Source organism: Camponotus floridanus, unplaced genomic scaffold (assembly GCF_003227725.1).
Source record: "Camponotus floridanus strain SB8 unplaced genomic scaffold, Cflo_v7.5 scaffold37, whole genome shotgun sequence".
NCBI classification, from domain to species: Eukaryota; Metazoa; Arthropoda; class Insecta; order Hymenoptera; family Formicidae; genus Camponotus; species Camponotus floridanus.
The window spans coordinates 532923-554632 of record NW_020229514.1 but is presented as its reverse complement, the minus strand read 5'-3'; the positions used below and the strand labels follow the sequence as shown (position 1 = coordinate 554632).

At 35.1% G+C, this 21710-nt stretch overlaps 3 protein-coding genes across 7 annotated transcripts; 1 reads left to right on the top strand and 2 right to left on the bottom strand.

Moving 5' to 3' along the window:
* Positions 1–147: 147 nt before the first annotated feature.
* Positions 148–7649, bottom strand: LOC105258760 (neuronal PAS domain-containing protein 4). Of its 3 annotated transcripts, XM_020029850.2 has the most exons (9): positions 6993–7649; positions 6358–6539; positions 2777–2838; positions 2530–2619; positions 2229–2405; positions 1969–2153; positions 1755–1861; positions 1463–1616; positions 229–1279 (listed from the first exon to the last, which is right to left on the bottom strand). In XM_020029850.2, the coding sequence occupies exons 1-9, from the start codon at positions 7001–7003 to the stop codon at positions 229–231; spliced, it is 2019 nt and encodes a 672-aa protein (XP_019885409.2). In that variant the 5' UTR covers positions 7004–7649. The 3 variants fall into 3 exon arrangements, with proteins under 3 accessions (XP_019885408.2, XP_025266845.1, XP_019885409.2); XM_020029849.2 differs by having other exon boundaries at positions 148–1279; positions 1969–2405; XM_025411060.1 differs by having other exon boundaries at positions 148–1279; positions 1969–2405; positions 6358–6534.
* A 1010-nt stretch (positions 7650–8659) lies between these two features.
* LOC105258761 (putative RNA-binding protein Luc7-like 2) lies at positions 8660–16306 on the top strand. 3 transcript variants are annotated; one of them, XM_020029844.2, is made up of 6 exons: positions 9048–9142; positions 12746–13307; positions 13637–14398; positions 14561–14659; positions 14951–15675; positions 16006–16306. In XM_020029844.2, exons 4-6 carry the CDS (start codon positions 14564–14566, stop codon positions 16082–16084), a joined length of 900 nt encoding a protein of 299 aa, XP_019885403.1. In that variant the 5' UTR covers positions 9048–9142; positions 12746–13307; positions 13637–14398; positions 14561–14563; the 3' UTR covers positions 16085–16306. The 3 variants fall into 3 exon arrangements, with proteins under 3 accessions (XP_011268557.1, XP_019885403.1, XP_025266822.1); XM_011270255.3 differs by lacking the exons at positions 12746–13307; positions 13637–14398 and adding an exon at positions 8660–8814; XM_025411037.1 differs by lacking the exons at positions 9048–9142; positions 12746–13307 and having other exon boundaries at positions 13585–14093; positions 14203–14398.
* A 1600-nt stretch (positions 16307–17906) lies between these two features.
* On the bottom strand, positions 17907–21549 carry LOC105258762 (BTB/POZ domain-containing protein 9). The gene is made up of 9 exons (XM_011270258.3): positions 20712–21549; positions 20476–20628; positions 20196–20385; positions 19707–20092; positions 19410–19547; positions 19086–19216; positions 18876–19004; positions 18597–18786; positions 17907–18512 (listed from the first exon to the last, which is right to left on the bottom strand). Exons 1-9 carry the CDS (start codon positions 21024–21026, stop codon positions 18336–18338), a joined length of 1809 nt encoding a protein of 602 aa, XP_011268560.1. The 5' UTR covers positions 21027–21549; the 3' UTR covers positions 17907–18335.
* Between the last annotated feature and the right edge of the window lie 161 nt (positions 21550–21710).

Here is a 21710-nt window from a genome sequence, read left to right as displayed (position 1 = left end):
TATGTGTTAGAAAGAGAGAAAGAGAGTATGACACTATGTCTGAACACCTCTTTTATGTTTACATTCGATCCTCTCGACTTGGACTCCTTTAGATGAATTTTTTATAATATTTTATCATTTTTTCTAATTTGTTTTCTAGATTCTTACATGATTTTTTTTCTTTTATTAAGAAGCTAATCGTTATTTTCGACATTCTCTAGTAAGTTTTTACACTACGTCCCTCTACGCTCATTTCGAAAAGTCTTTGCTATCGTTCTCTGAGGACTGTCCCTTTCTACGTGGTAACTGTAGCGTAATAGGTTGCACCGTGTCCTGATGCGGCTTCCTAGGCTGGACGACGGGATGGTTGGTGGTGGTGGTCGTGGTGCTGCCACGGTGGAAGGTGATCTTCAGGTTGGGTACGTGCTGCTCAGTGCCGGCCCAATCAAAATTGAAGATGGGCGCTTCCGAGTGACCGAGGGTATCGGAATCAGGTGTGTTAACCGGTGTAGTCGGCGTGGTGATATACGGGCTAAGTTCCTGATGCACCATGTCCGGGACCCTTTGTAACGCATCCGACCAGGCTGGACTGGCGCCCCAGTTCTCCAGGGAGATGGTATCCGGTGGCGGCGGCGCCGCTGAATCGGCTGTCAGTGATGGTGTCGGTGGTGCAATCAATGCCTTCGTCGACGGACGCTTGCTGTGCAGACCACTGCTGCGTTCTGGACCGCAACAGTAGTCCCGGTCTAGGTCGGTAAGGTAATACTTGGTACCAGGCATTGACAGCACATCCGCGCAGCCGCCGCTGACGTATTGTCCGCTGTGGCACTGCACAAACTTGGCCCGATAGCCGGCCACATGCAGCGAGCTCTTGTGATACTGCTTATGATGATACCTGACAGGATCGTCCAGAGTGTGCTGTTGCTGATGATGATGATCCACGATCGCGGTCTGCACGTTCCTACCCTCGTGCTGCTCCGCGCTGCTTATCGACATGTCCACCGGCTCCGCATCGTCTCGCAACAATCGCCTACCGGGATAATCTATCGACTGTGCGCTCTTCGGGGCCATGTGTGATTCTGATTCGGACCGGTCTGGATGAAGGGACGGCGAGTGCTGGGCATCAGTATCATTGGAATATGTTCGAATATATTCTTGAGTTTGATTGACAGTTTGTCCTGCAGAAGGATACGTAATGCTGCGACTTTGACCGCCGGGACAGAGTCCGTAGGTGAATTTCGTCTGAGAGGAATACTGATATAGCCATGAACTGGAGCGCATTACTTCTGCCTCCTTATCGCTGTAATTATTTATGTTTGTACGTATATGTATATATGTGTATATATGTGTATGATATAATCGGAATAATACATTAATTATTAATTAATTAAATAATTAATTAATCAATTAATTTAATAATAAATTTAGTAATTTAGTAAATAGATATTGAAAAGAATAATTATATAAAAAACCGTAAACCTACGTGAGTACTTGATTTGTGCAAACGATGATAGGATGTTGGCATTCATCGGAGGTATCCTTGACCTGCAACACGCAATGTACCCAGAACCATCTCCCAGAGCGACTCTGCAGCCTTAATAGAGCGGTAGTAGATCGCTCTTGATCGGATTGAATAACTAAAATCGTGAATTAAATGGAAAAAATTTAATTTTTAAGAAAAATAATAAAATATATTTTTTAAGCATTGTTGCAGTTTCTCGTGCAGAAAAATTTTTATTCTTCTTCTATTGCTAAAAGAATTCTTTTTAACATACCGGTTTGATGTTTACAGTAAGCGGTCCTTATGGAGTCCCAATGAAGCAAATTGTACCAGGATACGTTGACTAATTCGGCACGAGTGTACTCCAAATGGCTTTCCGCGCTACAAAGAAGAAACGGAAGTTTTTTAAGAAAAAACCAGAGCTTTGCAAACAAAACTAATTTTCTCATATTATCGATATTAAACGTTTCGTCGATATTAAACGTTACGTTTTATCGATGTGCAGGTACTTCATGTCCATCGAGTGAATCGTGGTAAAGATATTGGTTGCGCCCTGAACGATGCTTTCTCGAGTCTCTGGCAAAACTACCGGAGTACAAGAAGCTAGGAAGACGAATTCATTGCGGTTGCAGACGGGCACAAATGGCAGGAAATGACCTTCTACGAGGACTACCTGTGGCGAGAAGCAAATAATGGGATATTCGCGAAAAATAGATGATGTCAGAATAACTGGCGGTACTTTAATCACCTTTTGATCGCCGAATCGTAGCTGTCTGCGAGAATTTCTCGACACGTTGATTCGACAGAGAAATAATCTTCTGTCACTTGGAATCGGGCTATTTCTGGATAATTGATTTTGCACTACTATATGATCTTGCTTATCGATCACGTCGTACACGCTGTCCCCATGGATGAGTAAATCCTCCTGAAAATTTTTTTATTTTATTGCGATTTGTGTTTCAAATGTAGCGAATAACGTTTGCTCCTCGCGAACATCACCTTAACGCGCCATATTATCCGATGTTACATTATTAACGAAATTACTTTACCATAGAATGCCCGAGATAATCCGCCGCATTTTCTGATATGTACAATAATTTTCCCTGCTGCGTCATCATCATGATAAAACCGGACATTGCCTGGAAAAAATGCACGGATTATGATTTCATGGATGGATTCTAAAAGGTTTGTAATACATAGCAGACAAATGTAAAGATATAATAGTTAGATACGATAGTTAAAAAAAGAAAAAATTATTAGAAATGATTAATGTAAGTGAACTGAAAACAAAATTACTTTTGAGAACCCAATGTTGGGTGTTGGAATATTCGAAGACTCGGACGGGTAGTTTTTCAGCGCTGAAAAATAAAAAGACCAAAGTATCTAAAAATCAAACGTGTAATGTGTGAAAAATAAATTATAATGTCGCATATTTGGTTGTTGGTACAATTTAAACAAAAAATAATGTAATATATTTAAAGAAAGAAAAGATAATTCATTATCAATACATAATCGTAATGTGGGTTTATTACCAGTAAGAGTGTCGATAGACGCGAATCGTTATTTCTATTTTTATTTTACGCAAAGCGAAAACGTGCGAGTGCATTCGATAACGTATATCGCGACTGTAAAAAAGCTGTTTTCAACTCCATTCGCGTCCGATCGATATCCTGGAAATATAATTCGTATTTTGCAGATGTGACCGAGATACCAAGGTATTGATTCCTCATATGCTGTTCTTATGCTTCATTGTATCTCGAGCCTTAATCGCTCACGATGGTCTTCCAACGGAAAGGATCGAGAAAGAAGAAAGAAGAGAGAGAGAGAGAGAGAGAGAGAGAGAGAGAAAGAAAAGAGAGAGAGAGAGAGATACCCATTTCAATCTCATGCTTTTTCGCGCGTTCGCCACCCTTCTTGCTCGGGGGTTCCTCGAAAAAGTAAAGGGGAAAGAGGCATGTACCTCGCGAACGAAAGGAAGAAGGAGAAGGGTAAAGAAAAATGCGTATGCTAATGCAGCACGGCAGCGTTTACTAACGGCGCTACATGGGACTATAGTATCCGATATACACTGCGAGACAATGAGCGCGAGGAAGAGAGAAAGAATGAGAGAAAGAGAGAGAAAAAGAGATAGCTAGAAAGGGGGAGGATAGGGAGACAAGGATGGCGGAGAGGAGAGCGGAGAGGAAGAACGAGCGAGAGAGAGAGGAAGGGAGGCCGAGGCGGGCGGCGAAGAGAAGAAACCGTAGAGAGAGAAAGAGACGAAGAGAGAAGAGGGGGAGGAGTGTGGGTTACAGGAGCGTGAGAGTGTTGTTGCAAAGGCCGACAGGTCAGCGGATCACCCGGAACTCGCGCTTAGACTCCGCTGAGTTTGAACGCGCGCCGGCCGATCTTGCCTTCTTACATCGCTTCGCCTCGCTTTGCTTTGCGCTCGGCTTGGCTTGCCTCGCCTCTCCTCTCCTCTCCTCTCCTCTTCTTTCTTCTCCTCTCCTCTTCTCTCCTCTCTCTTGCGGATCTCCTCTCTCGTTATTGGTACCCACCGGGTTTACCGCGTTTTCCCTGCCGTCTTTCTCTTTCTCTCTGTGTCTACGAGAAGCCCTCGTAGCCGGGTTACCCGACAGACTCCCGCGCGACCGAATAGAAATTCTCCTTCGCGCGGATTGTTTGAACGCGAACCGTCGGCCGATTATGACGATGAAGCGAGCAGAAATCTCGAGAACCACCGAAAAGATTCTCCAAATTCAGCATCTCGGAATCAGAACGTTTAATTGATGATAGCACACGAGAAATTCTTGATACTATCGAATGTTTTTTATTCAGAGAATTAAATTTATAGAATCATCAGCATTGAAACAATACATTTTACACAATTCCTACTTTTTTACAAATTTTGCTACTATCACAAAATAATGCTTTCCTCAAAATGATGTTTTCCTCAAAATAGACCGAATAAATATTCGAATAAAACGTGCTGACAATGTTTGTAAGCCAAACTTTTAATTTTTAAGTATCAATTAAAAAATTAATCGGTTTTCATCAACGAATGAACGATTTTTTTACCGTAGAAATTATCTCGAAACTTCTGTGATATATATTTAGCAATAACGATGCTTTCTTTTGCAATCGTGTGCCAACGGTATGTTTTACCTGCCTCTTTTCTTTCCCCTCTCTTTTTCTCTTTCTGTCTCTTCTTCACATTGATTATTGAGACAACTCAAGCAAAATTTTTTCTTACATTGATATAATTTTAATTATACAGTTTTTATTAAAATAATAGAAAAAGTAGATATTATTAGTAATGATAAAGTTTATTGCGTTTATTATTTGACTTGTATTTCAGTGCTAATTTACTATCAAAGAAAAGAAACCCAAGAGTATTTTCAATTATTGTAAAAAATTGTGTGTGTGTGCATTAATATTCCTGTGTGTTACAGTATCGAATAATGCTGATTTAACTATTGGACATATTTGGCCATACAATGTGTCCCAATCATTACGTATAGTACAGTACCAATGCGCTCTCTAAAATATCAGAGTACAGACGCGGTGAATTGCATGGCACGAGCGCGCGCTTGCCGGCATTGAAGTCTCGACCGATGGATATGAATTACAATAAAGATATAGTAATCGCGATACCGCGATGGACTCGCTTTATCGCCTATCGTCATTCCTTATTTTATGGAGCAACAAGTTGTAACTTGGCGGAATGCAACTTACGCGTATATCATATCACGCGTTAGATATAATTTCCTCAACATTATACATCATATGCTCGCACAATTCGAATTGAATTTTCGAGAGACTTTCGTTCTCTAAAAACTTCAAAAAAATCATACGGAAATGTTTAATCAAATTTTTTTATTACAAAACGCAATAAAAAAGAAAAGCTAAAAAACGGTCATATCTTCACCAGAAAAAAAACGCAATAAAACCATATACGTGAAAATTATTCATTGTTTAATCGCGCTCTATTATTATTATTTTAAATTTGTTTATTTTCTAACGACTTCTTGAATATTGAAAAGGATCTTGAAAAGATCGAAATACGTACGTAATTTTATATCTAACTGATTATTAATATATTATGTCTCTTATTTAGAGTCTTTTATTATTTTTTACGCTCTAACATCTCGCGCTACGATTTTTTAGCCTTTCTTTTTTATTGCGTTTTGTTATCATCCGGACCGTATATTGCTTTTGTCTTTTGTCTATTTATTTTTTTATTACGCTAATATTTAATAAACTATCTCGTAACTATTATTATCAGTGATTTATCTTACTCTTTATGCGTCATATATGAGAAAATTATGCATAATATTCAACAACTGAAGCTAGTAATATTTCAAAGCCGCAAAGTTTTCGTATTTATAACTTAAAACTTTGAAAATTCTTAGCAACGTAAACATCGTATTTCATTTTTGACATCTCAAATTGAATTTTTGAACAACTACTTTCTCACAAAGATTTCTAGCTCGCAAGGGAAATTTGCTCATAATGTTAAAATATACAAAAAACGAGAGGGGTTAACGTAAAGTAATAATAAAAAAATTGAAATAAGAAAAGGCTTAGGACCATGACGTAGGTGGTACGAAATAACAATTAATAATTAATAATGCTAAGACAGAGCCACTAATGTTAAAAAGTAATTTAATAAGAGAAAGTCTGTCAGAGCAAAAAATTACTTAAATACATGCATTTAAACGACAAATGACAAACGCACGTTTCAATCTTCTAGATCCTTTTCAATATCATACAAAATTATAAAGGTAAACGCTCACAGAGCACAGCTCACCTCGATTTCAAACCTTAATACGTATATTAAAATATACACACACAGAGCTTTAAGATTTAATGTCGCATGCAAGTTGCCGTTCACGTACCTTGCTGAAAGTAATTGGCTTTTCGCAGGAACACGCAGACCAAGGCCATAAGCTGCAGCTGGGAAAGCCTCTGGCGTGTCGAGGGCGGCAACGGCAGCAAGTCACGTAGATTCGCAATTTCGGCGTTTATCAGGTCCCTTCGTAGTTTGCTGGCGCCTTTCGTAGACTTGCTCGCATCTATCCTTCAAGCACACACTGACGTTACTGTCATTTGCTGCTGCACGCGCATACGACACGTGCGTGATGCGCCATACGATGTGTCCGATTTTCGCGCGCAAAAAATCCCTTGTAGCACCCACTAAATCCACATTCAGCATCTCGTATTTTGACATGAAACGCTACGTATCCTTGGAGAGATACCTATGTATTTAGACGATCGTGAAAGAATAAACTCACCCCCGAATCCGCATGAGGATCAGAGTAACGATTGAGAAATCTTCTATATTAAATCAAATCTCTCTTTCCTAGTCATATAAATTTTTAATTAGCGAAGAAAACCGCGCAGGACTCTTTAGGGTAATTTTTAACGCGACGCATTGTACATTCGAGCGGGTAGTCGTCGGCGAAGTACCAAGTGACAGTTTTAATCAGACGACGACAGGAAAAAGGATGCTGATCTCGCGGCTGTAACTTACCGATTGAACATATTTCGGTGGCCAGGAAGTCATTAGTGGTCTATCACTGGTGGACAGCGAGCGGGAGGACATCCGGGTCGGCAGGTACTCGCGAAACTGCGGCTACGATCTAACATCCGGGTCATAACGCGCTACTACACTGAACACGTGGACTGGCGGAGAGGCTGGTTCTCCTACCACCACCAACATCACCACCACCATCTTCTCCTTCTTCTGCTTCACCACCATCGCCTGCTTCATCGTCCACCTACTACTACTTGGTCTTCGCCGCTTCTTTCCCTCTTGCTCTCGCACTCTGTACCGAGGTCTTTCCTCTTTCTCTCCTCCTCCCCCGCATCGGTTAATCTCTTGGTCTCGCTTTTACATTTGCTCGTTGTATTCACTCGCTCGCTCTTAGGTCACGATCGAGAGTGCGGAGTCCTGGTCTCTCTACCACCGCCACCATCATCGCCACCACCTCCGCTACCGGTTGCAAGTCTCTCTCTCTCTTTCCTCTGTATGCGGTTTCTGCGCGCGGTTTGCAACTATCGCGTGGCTCGACTTGGCTCGCTGACTTAAGAAATTTTCGGGAGCTATTATGCAATTCGACCATCACTCGAGGTCAGATATTTGGTCGACTAACAAAAAGATACACGTGTAAGTCGTTTGCTATTCAAAATCACCTGTTACAAAAAAATAATAAATATATTAAATTATTAAACTCGCATATTAAACCATTTTAATTAGTCTCGTTAAAAAAGATTAAATGGAACCAAGATATGGAGGAAGAGCTTCATAATACTTTCTACTTTTTTATATGATTGTGTGTGCAATAATTATTGTAAGATTTTTATATAATTAAAAAAAATATTTGCATTTTTAATGATATAATAAAACTGATAGTTATAGAAATGTGATTAAATTTAAACGTACAGAATATTGTACATACTGTATGTATAATTTGATAAATCTAAAGTCTCTCCAGTTTGCCGGTCATTGCACTCTAGCGAGTGGAAGCCACCGAGCACCCCTTGGTTTAAATACCGTTGGAACTTTGTCGGCATAAATCCTCGTATTCTCTCTCTTTTTCTCTCTTCCTTTCTCTATCGACAATATATATTGTCAAGGTTTTGAGAGATTTATACATTCATTTAATTTTTATAATTTTGATAAGTTAATTTTATAATACGTACATAAATATCTTTACATCGAAAAAATGTCTCTTGTATTTTCGAAAATAAATTTTTATTTCACAAGTTTTAAGTGTCAGAAGGATAAAATAATTAAATTTATTGTAATAAATAACAAAACTTACAAGAGTCGAATATATCGTAATCGATTTCATAATATTTATGACAATTAAAAATTTCCTCGCTGTTCCTCTACCGACAAAATGGTGGGTGCTCCGTTCGAAAGATCGACGAAATGTTCGTGACGTCATTTTCTGCTCAATGTTCAATTAAAAGACTGACATCTCGCGGCTACTCGTGCTATTTCTGTCGCACGATCCTATTGGTAGCTTAATAGGAATTTTTAATGGAGTCCGCAAAAATTAGGTAAAATACCCAGAAGTCCCTATCCAATGACCAATGGAATTCATGTGCTTTCGGTTCTCATCGAAACGCGCCTTGCAATGACGTTGCAGTCGATAAAGCCGTGACGTAGCGATTACTCGACGAAGTCTCGAATTGTATATCGGACATCGGACGGTGGTGGCTTTGGCCGTGGATCGGTTGCGCTCTGACGGTGCGTATTCAGAGAGGTTGTGCTACCTTCGCAAAAATGACGGCGCACGATCAAATGCGAGCTATGCTCGACCAGTTAATGGGCACTGGACGAAATGGTATGTATTCTATTCCATACGTTATTTAATTCGGAGGTGACGGAATGAGATCTCCGCGCGAGTTTAATTGATAATTGCAAGATGGTCAAACGCGGCCATATTTGTTGTAATAGCGCTATCCTGTGTCATGTATATACAATATGTATACATATACACATATATTCTGTGTGTATGTGTGCATATATAGATGTATGCTGTTGAAGTGTAATTATTAATCTACATTGTGTTTCTAGGTGAGAATAACAAATTTCAAGTGAAATACTCCGACTCGAAGGTCTGCAAGAGTTTTTTGCTGGCCTGCTGTCCCCATGAAATCCTCTCATCAACGGTGAGTATATCTCGTAATACATTAATTCCAAACACGAATGACACACCATTGGCACTGTGCGCAGAGTAATGCACCTTGTATATAAATATATCTGATTTTATTTCTAATATTATTTATTGCAGTGAGGAAAAGAGTAAAGTATAAAGATTATAATTAATTTTATTCTTTTTTTTTAGATTTTATTTTATTTTGCAAACTTCTGGTTACACGATTTATTGCTCAATCTGTTAGTCTTTTGTATTGATTTTGTACTGATTGCAGTATTATTAATGACAAAATAATCATGCAATAATAAATATGAAACATAAGGAAAAAAAACTAAGATTTTTAATTAATAATAATAATTAATTAATTTGTATTTTTTGATTACGACTAATTTTTATATATATAAATATACTTCAACAAATTAAAATGTCGTAAATAAAATATTAAAATAGATGTATAATTATATATTTTTTTAGTTATTAATAAAATTAATTTTGTTATTTATACCATATTGATTATAATATCAGTAGATATTATAATCAATAAAACTAACATTGAATGTAGTAAATGAAATCGTGTAACCATAATAATTTTCTTACAGTACATATAATAGTAATATATATAAGTAATTATTGTGAATGATTTGATTATTTTTTTCACATATATTCTTAAGTATAGCTACCAAAATTAAGTATAATAGCCATAAAAAAATCTATGCATACCAATGCAAATAGATTTTATATATTGTCCAAATGCAAAATAATTAATATGTGATATATGGGCAGATTATTTTATATATTACAATGTAAAAATCATGTAGATTTCTCTGAACAGTATTTTTATTTCTAATTTAAAAACTAAATTTAATTGTTTATATATTTTAATTAAATTGTGAAATCTTTTGTAAAATATAATTGGTTTATTATATTATCTCTCTAATTTATCTGAACTTTTTTTATAATGTCATCATTTGCTGCTTTTTATGGAGTTATATTGTGATAAAGTTTGTTTTGACGGCAAACTTTATCAATTTGACGATTAAATTAATAATAACGTATTTCTGAATTTCTTTCATATATCACTTTACTATCACATTCATAGATTCCGATGCACACTGACTTATGTAATCTCGCGTTACACACTCATATATATTATCATTAATATATACACGATATATATTATATATTTTTACACATATTTTACACATATATCATATATTTTTACACATATTATATAGAAATGTATGTTAATGTAAAATTAAGTAGAAAATGCGTAGAAAAATTAGTCATATTGAATGTAGAAGCTGAAGAACGTTTACATAGCTATTTTTATAATTTTTTACTCGCAGAAATATATCTGTGTAACATTGTTGAAACGCCATATAGCCTAGTAAAATTTGAAGTTAAATTTTAGTGCTGTATACATTTTAGACTATTCATAATCGAATAGATAGATCCATACATAGTAATTCATCGAACTTTTGATTATTCGTTAGCGCTTTTACTTTTTATCTCGGTGCCAATTGGTGTGTATTCAATACCGTAAGTTAAGAATCCGTAGGAACGTTCTTCGTATATCGTAGTATTTAATATAAGCGAAATTATTTAATAAGCGCGCCCGAAAAAGAAAACGTTTTTATCTCATTTAATGTAACCGACGCGTACCTCAGGAATTGATTACGATCAATTCACACTGGATACCGTCGAAGTGCAACACGGGGCAGGCATTTTTATTATACTATTACATACGTACGAGATATTTGGATCTAGAACAGCCAATGTATTTGATGTGGCTTGGAAGTAGCAAGAGTAAGGGTAACAAAGTACCCGTACATACGGAAAGTCTGTCCCATTTCTCTTCCAAGCCGTCAAAATTATATAGTCTTGTCTGTTCTAGTTTCGGGAGCGCGTTGAATCTCCATATATACAGGGTGTCTTGTTTTAATTGCCCATTTCGAATTAATTGCTCTCTCTTGTAAACGACACATTATTGTAGAAAATATTTCAGACAAAATTGATTTGATCTTAAGGAGGCCATACAAAACTATTATTTAATTTTAGATGCTAAAGCCATGCCAATTATTTATTAAATTGTACCACGCGGAGATATCGATTTATGCCTCTTTCGTATGATTTTAACACCTCCCTCCAGATTAAACACTATAGTAGACTTTTATGGTCCCCTCAAGATCAAACAAATTTTGTCTGAAACATTTTCTACGATAATGCACTATGTACAAGATATTCGAGATGGGCAATTAAAGTAGGATACTCTGTATATCTAATATATATATATATGTACCGAGAATACTGCAACTCGCTATTCGCAGCGCAATGAAATCGGAGAAGAAGCCACAGACAACAGATTTTTATAGAGGAAGATGTAATTGCGTAATATTGTGCATATATGCGGTCGATCGAGCAACATTTTTAATCAAATATTTTAATTATATATGAGCTGTAACGTGCTCCAAATACTGCTTCATGCATTTCAGTGTCATCTTGTGCGAATTGGTCACAGGGGTGTTCGCTATCTCTCTCTCTCTCTCTCTCTCTCTCTCTCTCTCTCTCTCTCTCTCTCTCTCTCTCTCTCTCTCTCTCTCTCTCTCTTTTTCTCTTTCTCTGGCATTCTGCTATATGTAGCTGTCTGAACTATTTTCCTTGGATTTCATACCTTGAATTTTATAACACAAAATCGATGCTCCGATATACATATATACAAATCTCCGTCTGTCTCAAGCTATTCTAGACTTGCTGTAGTTTATACGACAGAAAAGTTTCGTCTCATCTTGCTCTCCTCTTAGACAGCTACTTATGTAGGAAAGTTTCTTCTCGGGAAATGTGCCAGTGTTTGCTCTAAGGGGAGTTGCTTTTTAATCTTTAATCAATCGCTTGTTTTTAATGTCATCTGCAGATGTTAGAATTTACATAAATATCTGCACTTATGTAAGTTTCGAGAGTCTGTCACTGACATTGATTGATATCGAAGAATTTCAAAAGGTAGTTATTAAGTTTACAATTTTTTTGCTATGAAAATAACAAAGTTGTTCATTTATTTCATCTCAGATTTATCATTTCTGATTAATATATTTTTTCCTTCAAAAAACGAAGGATATCTTTTATATTTCTGTCAATTCCAAAGTCTGCTTTATCTTGTACATTTATCTTCAATTAACTTAAAATCTTATAATTAAATTCTCCGTAAATATTAAAGTACAAAATAAAGTAGTGAATAAGGAAAATGATTCTCTTTTTAGTCTCAATTGATCTAAATTATTTTCAGATTCAGATATAAATCAAATATAAAATAAAATTTAAAACAGTCGATGCAATTATTCCTTTCTCTTTTTGATACGAGCAAAATTTATTAAAAGACACGACGTTCTTAAAACGTGAAAGTTAGGAAGCGAACTCAACAGTGAAAGATAGCAAACACCCCCGAAGGTCTCGCGATAAAGTTTCCATAACGAAAAACATTAAGATGGAAAACGAAATGTAGAGAAAGAGTAAAAGCAAAAATGAAAAAAAAAAAAAAAAGAAAATAAAGATGAAAAATACTAACGGCAAATCGCTCAAATGTGAGATGTACCGATGTCCACTAATATCAACGTAACTACAGTTCTATTTCCAGAGTCTCTGGAAAAAGCAATTCCAATCAGATCCATTGTACAATATTGTTGCGAGTATTGTCCGCTCATATGTCCGTGTTGTACTTGTCACTCTCACACGCGCGTTACTGTAAGTACTGAAAACTGAAAAGACGTACGTATTACATCTACAATTTGATTACCTTTTTACCATAATTCAAGTACTAGATATACATACACACATATATGCATATCTATATATCTATATCTATATCTATATATCTATATATTAATTCGATATATGAGACGTAAAGGCAGGCGGGCTTTACTTCAGCCCCTCTACCGATTTTTCTACACGGTGGCGAGGCTGAGTAATGCCGAATGATAAATTCCCAGACCCCCGAAAAGGCCTGTAAACAGTGAGTCGGTGAGTAGCGTCATGCTGATTCATGAGACGATGTCTTAATGTCGCTTCTTACTAATAATGCCGTTTACGGCAGGTAGGAATAAGAGAAGTTTACTTTGAGAATGTGTGTGAGAAAAAAATATATCATCCTGTGGAAGTAAAGGGTGCAGGAAATGAAGCAGTGATCTGTAAGTAAGATTTGCGAATTGCCAAGAACCCGTTCGATCGCTATCGATTTTTCTTCGCGCGAGTTTTCCTCTCGCATCAGAATTTTAAAAAATTATCCATCTCGCGATTTCGCGTTATAAAAATATATATATGAAAAACAAGTATACATATTCGTTCTTTTAGATCGACTCGTAACCAAGATTTTTTTTCGTTTATATTCCTTAATTTTTCGATTTATCCGCTTAAAAGTTGCAACTAGATATTTGTATAGATTTTTAAATAAAATGTAGATTTTTATTTTAATTTTATTTTATTTTATTTAATTTTTATTTTCATTTTATTATGGAAGCACACGCGCTGTGTGTGTGTTGATAAAATGCAAACTCTTCGAATGAAGAACGTGGGGATCTCTTCGGGGATCGTCTCGCGATATTTAGCTTTGGCAATTTGCAACACCCAAACGTGTCGACAAGAAAAAATGCGAGAGGTAGCATGACGCAGAGAGATTAGGTGGAGATTAGTACAACAAGTGCCAGGTCCATTAGAAAAATTTCCTACAACCATTGGATGTGTACGTATTGAATCAGTTTCTTTTCTAAAAATCCGTTTAGCAGCCAATAAGACGTAAGACACGATTCTCGTGTGCCGTACGTAAAATAGTATATTAAATCATTATAGGCTGTAAGTTCTCTTTCGTAGAAAAAAAAGTGAAACTTATAAAACTTTATAAAACTTAAAAGATGTGTGCTGATTATAGCTTCATTGCCGTCGCATTCTCGTGTCAGGCGGAGAACTGTTGCCACCCTGTAAGTGAAAACAACAAACTATTTATCTGTAAAACAAAAACTGCATTTCCTACTTTATACGCGATCGATTGACGATCGGATCGCTTCATTATTGTACATTCTATCCTAGCTCGTGCAGGAAGACGAACTGACGTCTCTCCGTGAATTCACGTAAAATGAGAGAAACTAAAAAAAAAGCCTATTGGGACCGTCTTATCCTAAGGATACAGGCGATATAAGCTCTCAGAATTTTTATCGTGTATCATCTCTGTCTCTCTCCTAGATTATCGATTCATGCTAATTTCCAGTCGCGGTACCGCGACCAAGTACGTTATATGTATATACATAATATATATTCTTGTCAAATTAAAACAAACTTGGGAAGAAAAGGGTCTAAGTTCTCGTATAATACGCATAGAATCGATAAGACCCACATACGCGATTGGAAGAACCGTAATCTAATACAGACTGATTTGTGTAAATCGTAGCGCATGGACCTGGGAGAATGCCCCCAGATTCACGACTTGGCCCTACGGGCTGACTACGAGGCCGCGCAAAAGAAAAGGGATCACTTTTACGACATTGATGTGAGTATTAGTCAAATTATGTGTAATTACTTAATTTAACAAAAAAAAATTTCATTTAAACTCAAGAAAGTAATCATTTTTCATGTTGTTGAATATGATTATTGTTTAAAATTTTAAATAATATTGAACCTATTATTATGCATCCTATATCTCTAACAACGTTTCTTTCATAATTAAACGTAATAATCACCACATTGCCATGCATTGCGTGCAATGACAATCAAAAAGTTTTTATTGATAAAGACTGATTGTGACTGAGATTTCAATGTGTCTTTGTTAAATTTTTTCTAGGCGATGGAACATCTTCAAAATTTCATCGCCGACTGCGATCGTCGTACAGAACAGGCCAAGCAGCGACTGGCGGAGACACAGGAGGAGCTGAGTGCAGAGGTAGCGGCAAAGGCAAACAGCGTCCACGTGCTCGCCGAGGAGATTGGTAAGAAACTAGCCAAGGCTGAACAGCTAGGCGAAGAAGGTTTTGTCGAGGAATCGATGAAATTGATGGGCGAGATCGATGAGTTGCGTAAAAAGAAGAATGAAGCAGAACAAGAGTATCGAAACAGCATGCCGGCGTCAAGTTACCAGCAGCAAAAGCTAAGAGTGTGCGAAGTGTGCAGTGCCTATCTTGGCATACATGACAACGATAGACGATTAGCGGATCACTTCGGCGGAAAGTTGCATCTCGGCTTCATTAAAATCCGCGAAAAGCTCGCTGAACTTCAGAAGACTGTCGAGGAAAGGCGTAAGGAAAAGCGCGAATCCATGCTTGACAGGAGACGGGACAGAGACAGGGAGGACCGTGATAAGGATCGTGATCGGAACCGCGGAGGATTGGGCTACAGGGATCGTGAACGTGATCGTGATCGCGACCGTGAGCGCGACCGTGACCGTGATCGCGAACGCGATCGGGATCGTGATCGCGATCGCGAACGCGATCGTGAGCGTGATCGCGATCGGGAGCGCAGAGACAGAGAGAGGAGAAAGTCACGATCTCGTAGTCGCAGTCGTGGAAAAAGGTAGGTCAATTATTATTATTCATTTATTAAAAGATTGATTCTTTTTTTAATGGATAAAAAATGCAAAGCTAAAAGTGTATCGGATATAAACATATTTCACAATAATAAAAAAGATGTACAAAAAATATTTATATAAAAATTAAATAGTAAAAATAAATTATTATGTGTATTGTTGAATCTGAAGAAAGATTAAAAAGAATGTTCAAATTTAAGCAAAGAATTTGAAGAAATTGTCATTTAAACGTATTGAGAACGAAAGAAAACGATAGAAAATATTTGATTTCCTATAAAAAGTAAAACGTTTTATATGCTCTATTATATCAATTATAGATCAAAACGTTCCCGAAGTGGTAGCCACAGTCGTCGATCTCATTCTCGCCGCAGTGGATCTAATGACCGTAAGAGATAAAAGACAGTATAAAAATTATGCTCAATCATTTATTTTTTCTCTTATATGTGTACTTTTGTACATGTAATGTGTAATTACACCTCGTAATTACGTGTGTACGAATTTTCGCGCTGAACAGTTATCTATAGCAAATGTGATGCTCTGTATTGACGTAAACTTTGTACATTACTCGTCACTTGATATTGATACTATTTATGCAGAATCTACTCTTATTAAACTTTATCTTAACTTTGTTTAGATTTTACTGATCTAATATATCATCTCTATGTTTTGGTTTTTAAAATAGTTTTAATCTATTGTAAATAAGAATATAGCTTAAGTATGATTCGTATTACCAGTTCGTATTGTTATATGTTTACTATACACTTGAGCATATATAATAATAGTGATGATACAAATAATGACGTTACGTTATATTCGTCGTCCTATCCTAATCGCAAAATATAACATTTCTATTAAATAATTAATTACTTAGAAGAATAAGTGATAAGAAACAAAAAACCGTTTGTTTCATATATATATATATATAATCTTTGAAGAGAAAAGTAAGGCAAAAATGGTTTCTTGAAAATTTTGAATGTAAAGAGAGTTGGAAAACATCATCAACGTTATATATTTTAGGAAATTAGAAAAAGATACATTTCAACAAAGAACACATCAAATTGAAATAAGCTGCGAATTCATATTCGGGATTAATTTCTAACTCTAATTTCTCTCGAGAGTATTAAAAGATACATATTCTGTTTCTCATGTCAATGTAAGATAAAAAAATATAACTAAAAATATAACTATCTCAAATAGATATATTTTAATAGAATGATGATTGGAATAACATTTAATGTATCAGATTTTTTTAAATATCAGAATATTTTATTACTCTCGTAGCAATCAAACCTTTCATATAATTTATTATACATTCGATTTCTTTCGAGACATATTATATTAAACATATGTAGACTAGAAAAATAATGTTTTACATTATATGTACATAAGATTAAATTCACAATAAAATTTCTACTAAAAAGATTCTTATATAATGAGAAATACTGAGAAACCAGACACCATTATATATTAACAGAGTGTCAATATTATAAGTGTAATCGCATGCTCATAAAAAATATTCGGTAACATAAAATTCAAGTATGTAATAGTTTCTATGCAAAATAATTTGTGGCGGTTGCCAATTTTCAATCACATCTATTATTCATTCATCTTTTGAGAGCAGAATTCTACCTTCTCAATCACAATTTAGGATATATTAAATTTACAATTTATTTAAATATTTTAATTGATTACATTCAATTGATATATAACAGTCTTTTGTAATTTTAGCATAATAACTAATCTAATATAAATTTATATATATATATATATATATATATATATATATATATATATAATTTATATTTAGTGTATTCAACTGAAACATTGATTAAATTTTTTATGAAACAATAATTTTAATCCATGTTTCAGTTGAACGTATCTAATATATTATACTAAAAAAATAAATTAAATTATTATATATAATAAATATAAATTTGTGTGGAAAAATAAATTTTCTAGCACCTTATATAAAAATTGGCAGATACACATTTATATATGTATAAGAGTGCAATATTCTAATATATTCAATTATATTTTTACATTTATAATTAGAAATAATTTAATAAAGAAAAATGATTATATATAAAATAAGAAACAATTATATGTAACATAATTTATAAGTTTTATAATAATTAATAATTAAAACAATATTCAATTTGTAATATTAAAACATAAAATCACACGTAATATTAAAAATTTGATATTTTCAAAACAGAAAAAAACATCACACGTTCAATAACAATACACTTTTAAATATTACAGCCATTTTCTCATAAAAAAAATAAAACTTTACATACGAATCAAAGTAAAAAATCTACTATAGCGTTACAAAAATATTGAGTATTTTTATATATAAAATATGACTAATTTGTATATCTCTGTGATTATGAAATTGGCAGCCGTCGTGTACGTATTATTTAAAGTCGAAAGTGATGAAGAAACAAAAGTAGAATTTGTAAACGAGGAACAAGACGATTAATTACAATTCAATATTCAATTTATATTATTGAACAGTCTTAAAAAGTTATATCGAGGTCATTTGATGAATCATTCAAATTCTAGCTCGAAGAATAAGAGTGGCAACTATCATCAGAATCATCGATAGAGTTACTTGTGTTTTTTGCTATTATATTACTTACTCTTTACTTTATTCATCACTGTCGATATGAACTGCTTCCGTAGCTACTTCGGGAGGCGGAGGAGGAGGAGGTAAGGGAGTGTTGCTGTTATCCGATGATGTTGACAAATGCCCTCGTTGTATTGGCGATTTCGGAGATTTATCATCAGATTGCGCTGGACATTCAAAGTGAACGCAATGAAACACCTGAAAACGTTTAAAATAATTATTTGTTAAATATATATCTTAAATATAGAAAAATTATATCAAATTTGATTAATATATAGAAACCTCATTTGCAGTATTGTGAGTTCCCACTATACGTATAAAAACTATTGGACGGGGTGGATGAAAGTGTATTATTTGCCAAGATCGACATGACTCCTTTCTTTTATCAGCAACCATTACCCAATTCCAGGAATTGCCCGATACTTCTATCGTGTACGAATAGGAGCGATTATCGCAGTCCCAAAGTAGTAATCTGTGCGAAAATTATTACAGAAACGTTATAATTTAATATATAATACAATATATAATAAGCTTGTTTTAAAAAGTACCCAAGAATCATACCGCATAGAATCGATCATATACGGTTGGCCTAATTGCACTAAAATAGATCCAGAGCCAAGTTGATGACATGTATAACCACTATCCCAATCATAATTAGTTACATCTCCATTGAGTAAATTATTACGTGACCTAGTTAAAAGAAATAAGGTTTAAAAATAAATACATATATTACATATTTCTTTAAAATATAGCAAAAAAAATTTTACACACCTGCTCACACCTTCAATGACACATGCACTTTTCTCCGCAAGAGCAACATTTTGTGTTGGTACAATAACACCTTTGGAAAGTTGCTCTGTATGATTTGTATAATATGCTTCAAAATTGACAACATGAAAAACCTGTCGAAAGAACAATTAATAAATAAATATTATAGTGATATAGTGATATAAAGAATAAAAATTATTAAGATTTTTATTAAAATACCCAAAATCAAACAATGCAAGTTTCATTAAACTCTATCACGCAATTATAATAAATTCTAAAACGAGAGAAAATGACATTTATAAGCTATTAAATTTTCAGGATATTTACCTTATTAACTGTGTTATTTGTTCCTACAATACGAATATAAAGAATCACTCTTGGTTGAAAATATAAATATTGCCAACTGCGACAAGAATACTCTGTATAATCGACAAGTCTGATCCACTTCACTTGATCCATGGATCCCTTTAACAAATAATGATAAAGTAACAGGATAAAGAATCTCTATAATATTAAAACTATATATTAAAACTATGTATGTATGTATGGATGTGTGTGTGTGTGTATAAATATTAATAATAATGTATATTTATCTTGCATTACTCTGCCATGTAAAGTATATACCTCTATGAAATAAGAATAGGAGCGCATATCTCGATCCCATAGTAACATTTTTATATGATTTATGATATATTGTGTCCCCAATTTTATTAGAATTCCATGTTCGTGTGTGTCAGTTATGGTATGCCTTGTATAACCACGTTCCATATCATAGTTGTTGGTATCTCCATTAAGTAGATAGCTACGCATTTCTCCTTGTAACACTTGGGCATCATGCATTGGATGGGCAACATTTTCGTCGATCAGCAAACGACCGCGATAAGGTAGTCCTAAAGTACCTAGATCGTCTTGTTCTTCAATTGCGTCTAAAATTTTTGCGTCTGATACGAATGTGTTTCTTACAACTTTCGAAAGGTCTTTGCGATTAATTAAACTCAATCTTAACTGAGCTGCAAATATAAAAATTAATTATATGCAAAAATACATTTCATATAACAATGAAAAAAATGTATCATTCAACAAGAAATATTACTATTTCTATATAAAAATTACCTATAACTTTCCTATTATCAACTTCGGGATTGGCTTTGATCCATAAATGCATGGCTAAAAAAATGTCTATTTCTGGTACATAAAACGAATCCCTGGAGATTAATTCGCTTAAAGCTGTTGGACTTAATTGTAGAAAACTCTCATGTTTAATAATGTCAGACGCTTGTTTATCCATATACTCAAAGCAAACCTGACAGCGAATCATAATTGTCATATGAATATAATATTACAGATATATTAATTGTATATATATTTTATGTAATTGCGGACTAATACTCACATTAGTTAGAAATTCTAATTGATATAAAAGTGCGGTATCTAGAATTGAACATATATTCTTTATGTTTAATATTTCTCTAAGATAATCAGATATAGCAGCTTCAAGGTCCACAAATCCATATAAATGTGCTAATGCAAGAATATCGAGTATCGTCTACAACAAAGTAAATCAGTTGATGAGAATATACGATTCTAAATTAATACAGCCTTTAAATAAATAATTTCAAAGAGCAATACCTCATCGCGTTCGTTAGCCAGAGACATACGTCCAGTGTATATATATTTGAGCAAGTTTTTAAATGCAGGCAACGAGGAGGCATTCAATTCTATTTCATTTTGCGCAGATTCTTTCATGCCGCCAAACAGCAGTGCCCGAAAATACTCGCTACGTGCAGCAAGAATGAGTTTGTGGCTATAGAATTTGTGACCCGCCACCACTATCGTTACATCCGAATATTCCTCGGAGAGGTACAAAGCTCCGATATCCTCGGAGACAAAGTGAACATGATCTATTTCACCGGATGATGAATTCAAGTGATGATGCGAGCTCATATTCTTTTGGTATTGTTCTTATACTCGTAAGTACAAAGTCTTCCTCGCTACAGTCAAAAGATTTTGACTGTCAAAACATTAGCAATTTGTCATTTGTAACATTTACAAGAGAGATAGTGGAGGTTTTAGAGATACAACGCTCAACACTTTGTCAATTTCTCTAGGGGAATATGCAAAAAGTACGATTAATCTTTTTGTAAGAGCCATGTAAAAAAAAAGGCTTTGTTTTCTCCGCGTCGAGATACGTGTACAGACAGCAACCTTGATCGATGAAATTGGCAAGAAACGAGCGTGTCACGCGAAAATGATTAAATCCGCGTGATATCGTCGCTTGTCCAAAGATCACGACTACCACGTATTCCGGGTCTCTTATTTATTTTCGTAGAATACGGAAAAGAGAAATTTCGACAGTTTCCATCGCCGTTTGTTGTTACTGATACTATCACTGGTTCAGCATCACTTGTACTATTGAATTTTTCAAAGACTCCGGAGAGGCCACATGTCATATATCAATCCTCCGGCGTCGCTCGAAGCGCCATTCACGGACCGATAATGTATCTTTTGCAAGAAAATAACGCTGGGCAAAGGAAATCTCTTGTAATTCGCAAACGATAAGACACATGCATCGAATTCTTCGTGGGATCAATGGATCGGCTCTCCATGCGCGTTACGTTCGAATAAAAA

What these genes read in the sequence shown, in the direction of transcription:
- LOC105258760 (XM_020029849.2), bottom strand. An exon ending in AGCCAATTACTTTCAGCAAG is followed by an intron (nt 2,839 to 6,357) that starts GTACGTGAACGG and finishes TTTATTTTTCAG; the next exon opens with CGCTGAAAAACTACCCGTCC. An exon ending in TACCTGCACATCGATAAAAC is followed by an intron (nt 1,862 to 1,968) that starts GTAACGTTTAAT and finishes TCTTCTTTGTAG; the next exon opens with CGCGGAAAGCCATTTGGAGT.
- LOC105258762 (XM_011270258.3), bottom strand. Translation starts at nt 21,026, where the DNA reads ATGAGCTCGCATCATCACTTGAATTCATCATCCGGTGAAATAGATCAT. An exon ending in AATTAGAATTTCTAACTAAT is followed by an intron (nt 20,386 to 20,475) that starts GTGAGTATTAGT and finishes ATTCGCTGTCAG; the next exon opens with GTTTGCTTTGAGTATATGGA. An exon ending in CCTATTCTTATTTCATAGAG is followed by an intron (nt 19,548 to 19,706) that starts GTATATACTTTA and finishes TATTTGTTAAAG; the next exon opens with GGATCCATGGATCAAGTGAA.
- LOC105258761 (XM_011270255.3), top strand. Translation starts at nt 8,754, where the DNA reads ATGACGGCGCACGATCAAATGCGAGCTATGCTCGACCAGTTAATGGGC. An exon ending in AATGGGCACTGGACGAAATG is followed by an intron (nt 8,815 to 9,047) that starts GTATGTATTCTA and finishes TTGTGTTTCTAG; the next exon opens with GTGAGAATAACAAATTTCAA. An exon ending in ATCACTTTTACGACATTGAT is followed by an intron (nt 14,660 to 14,950) that starts GTGAGTATTAGT and finishes AATTTTTTCTAG; the next exon opens with GCGATGGAACATCTTCAAAA.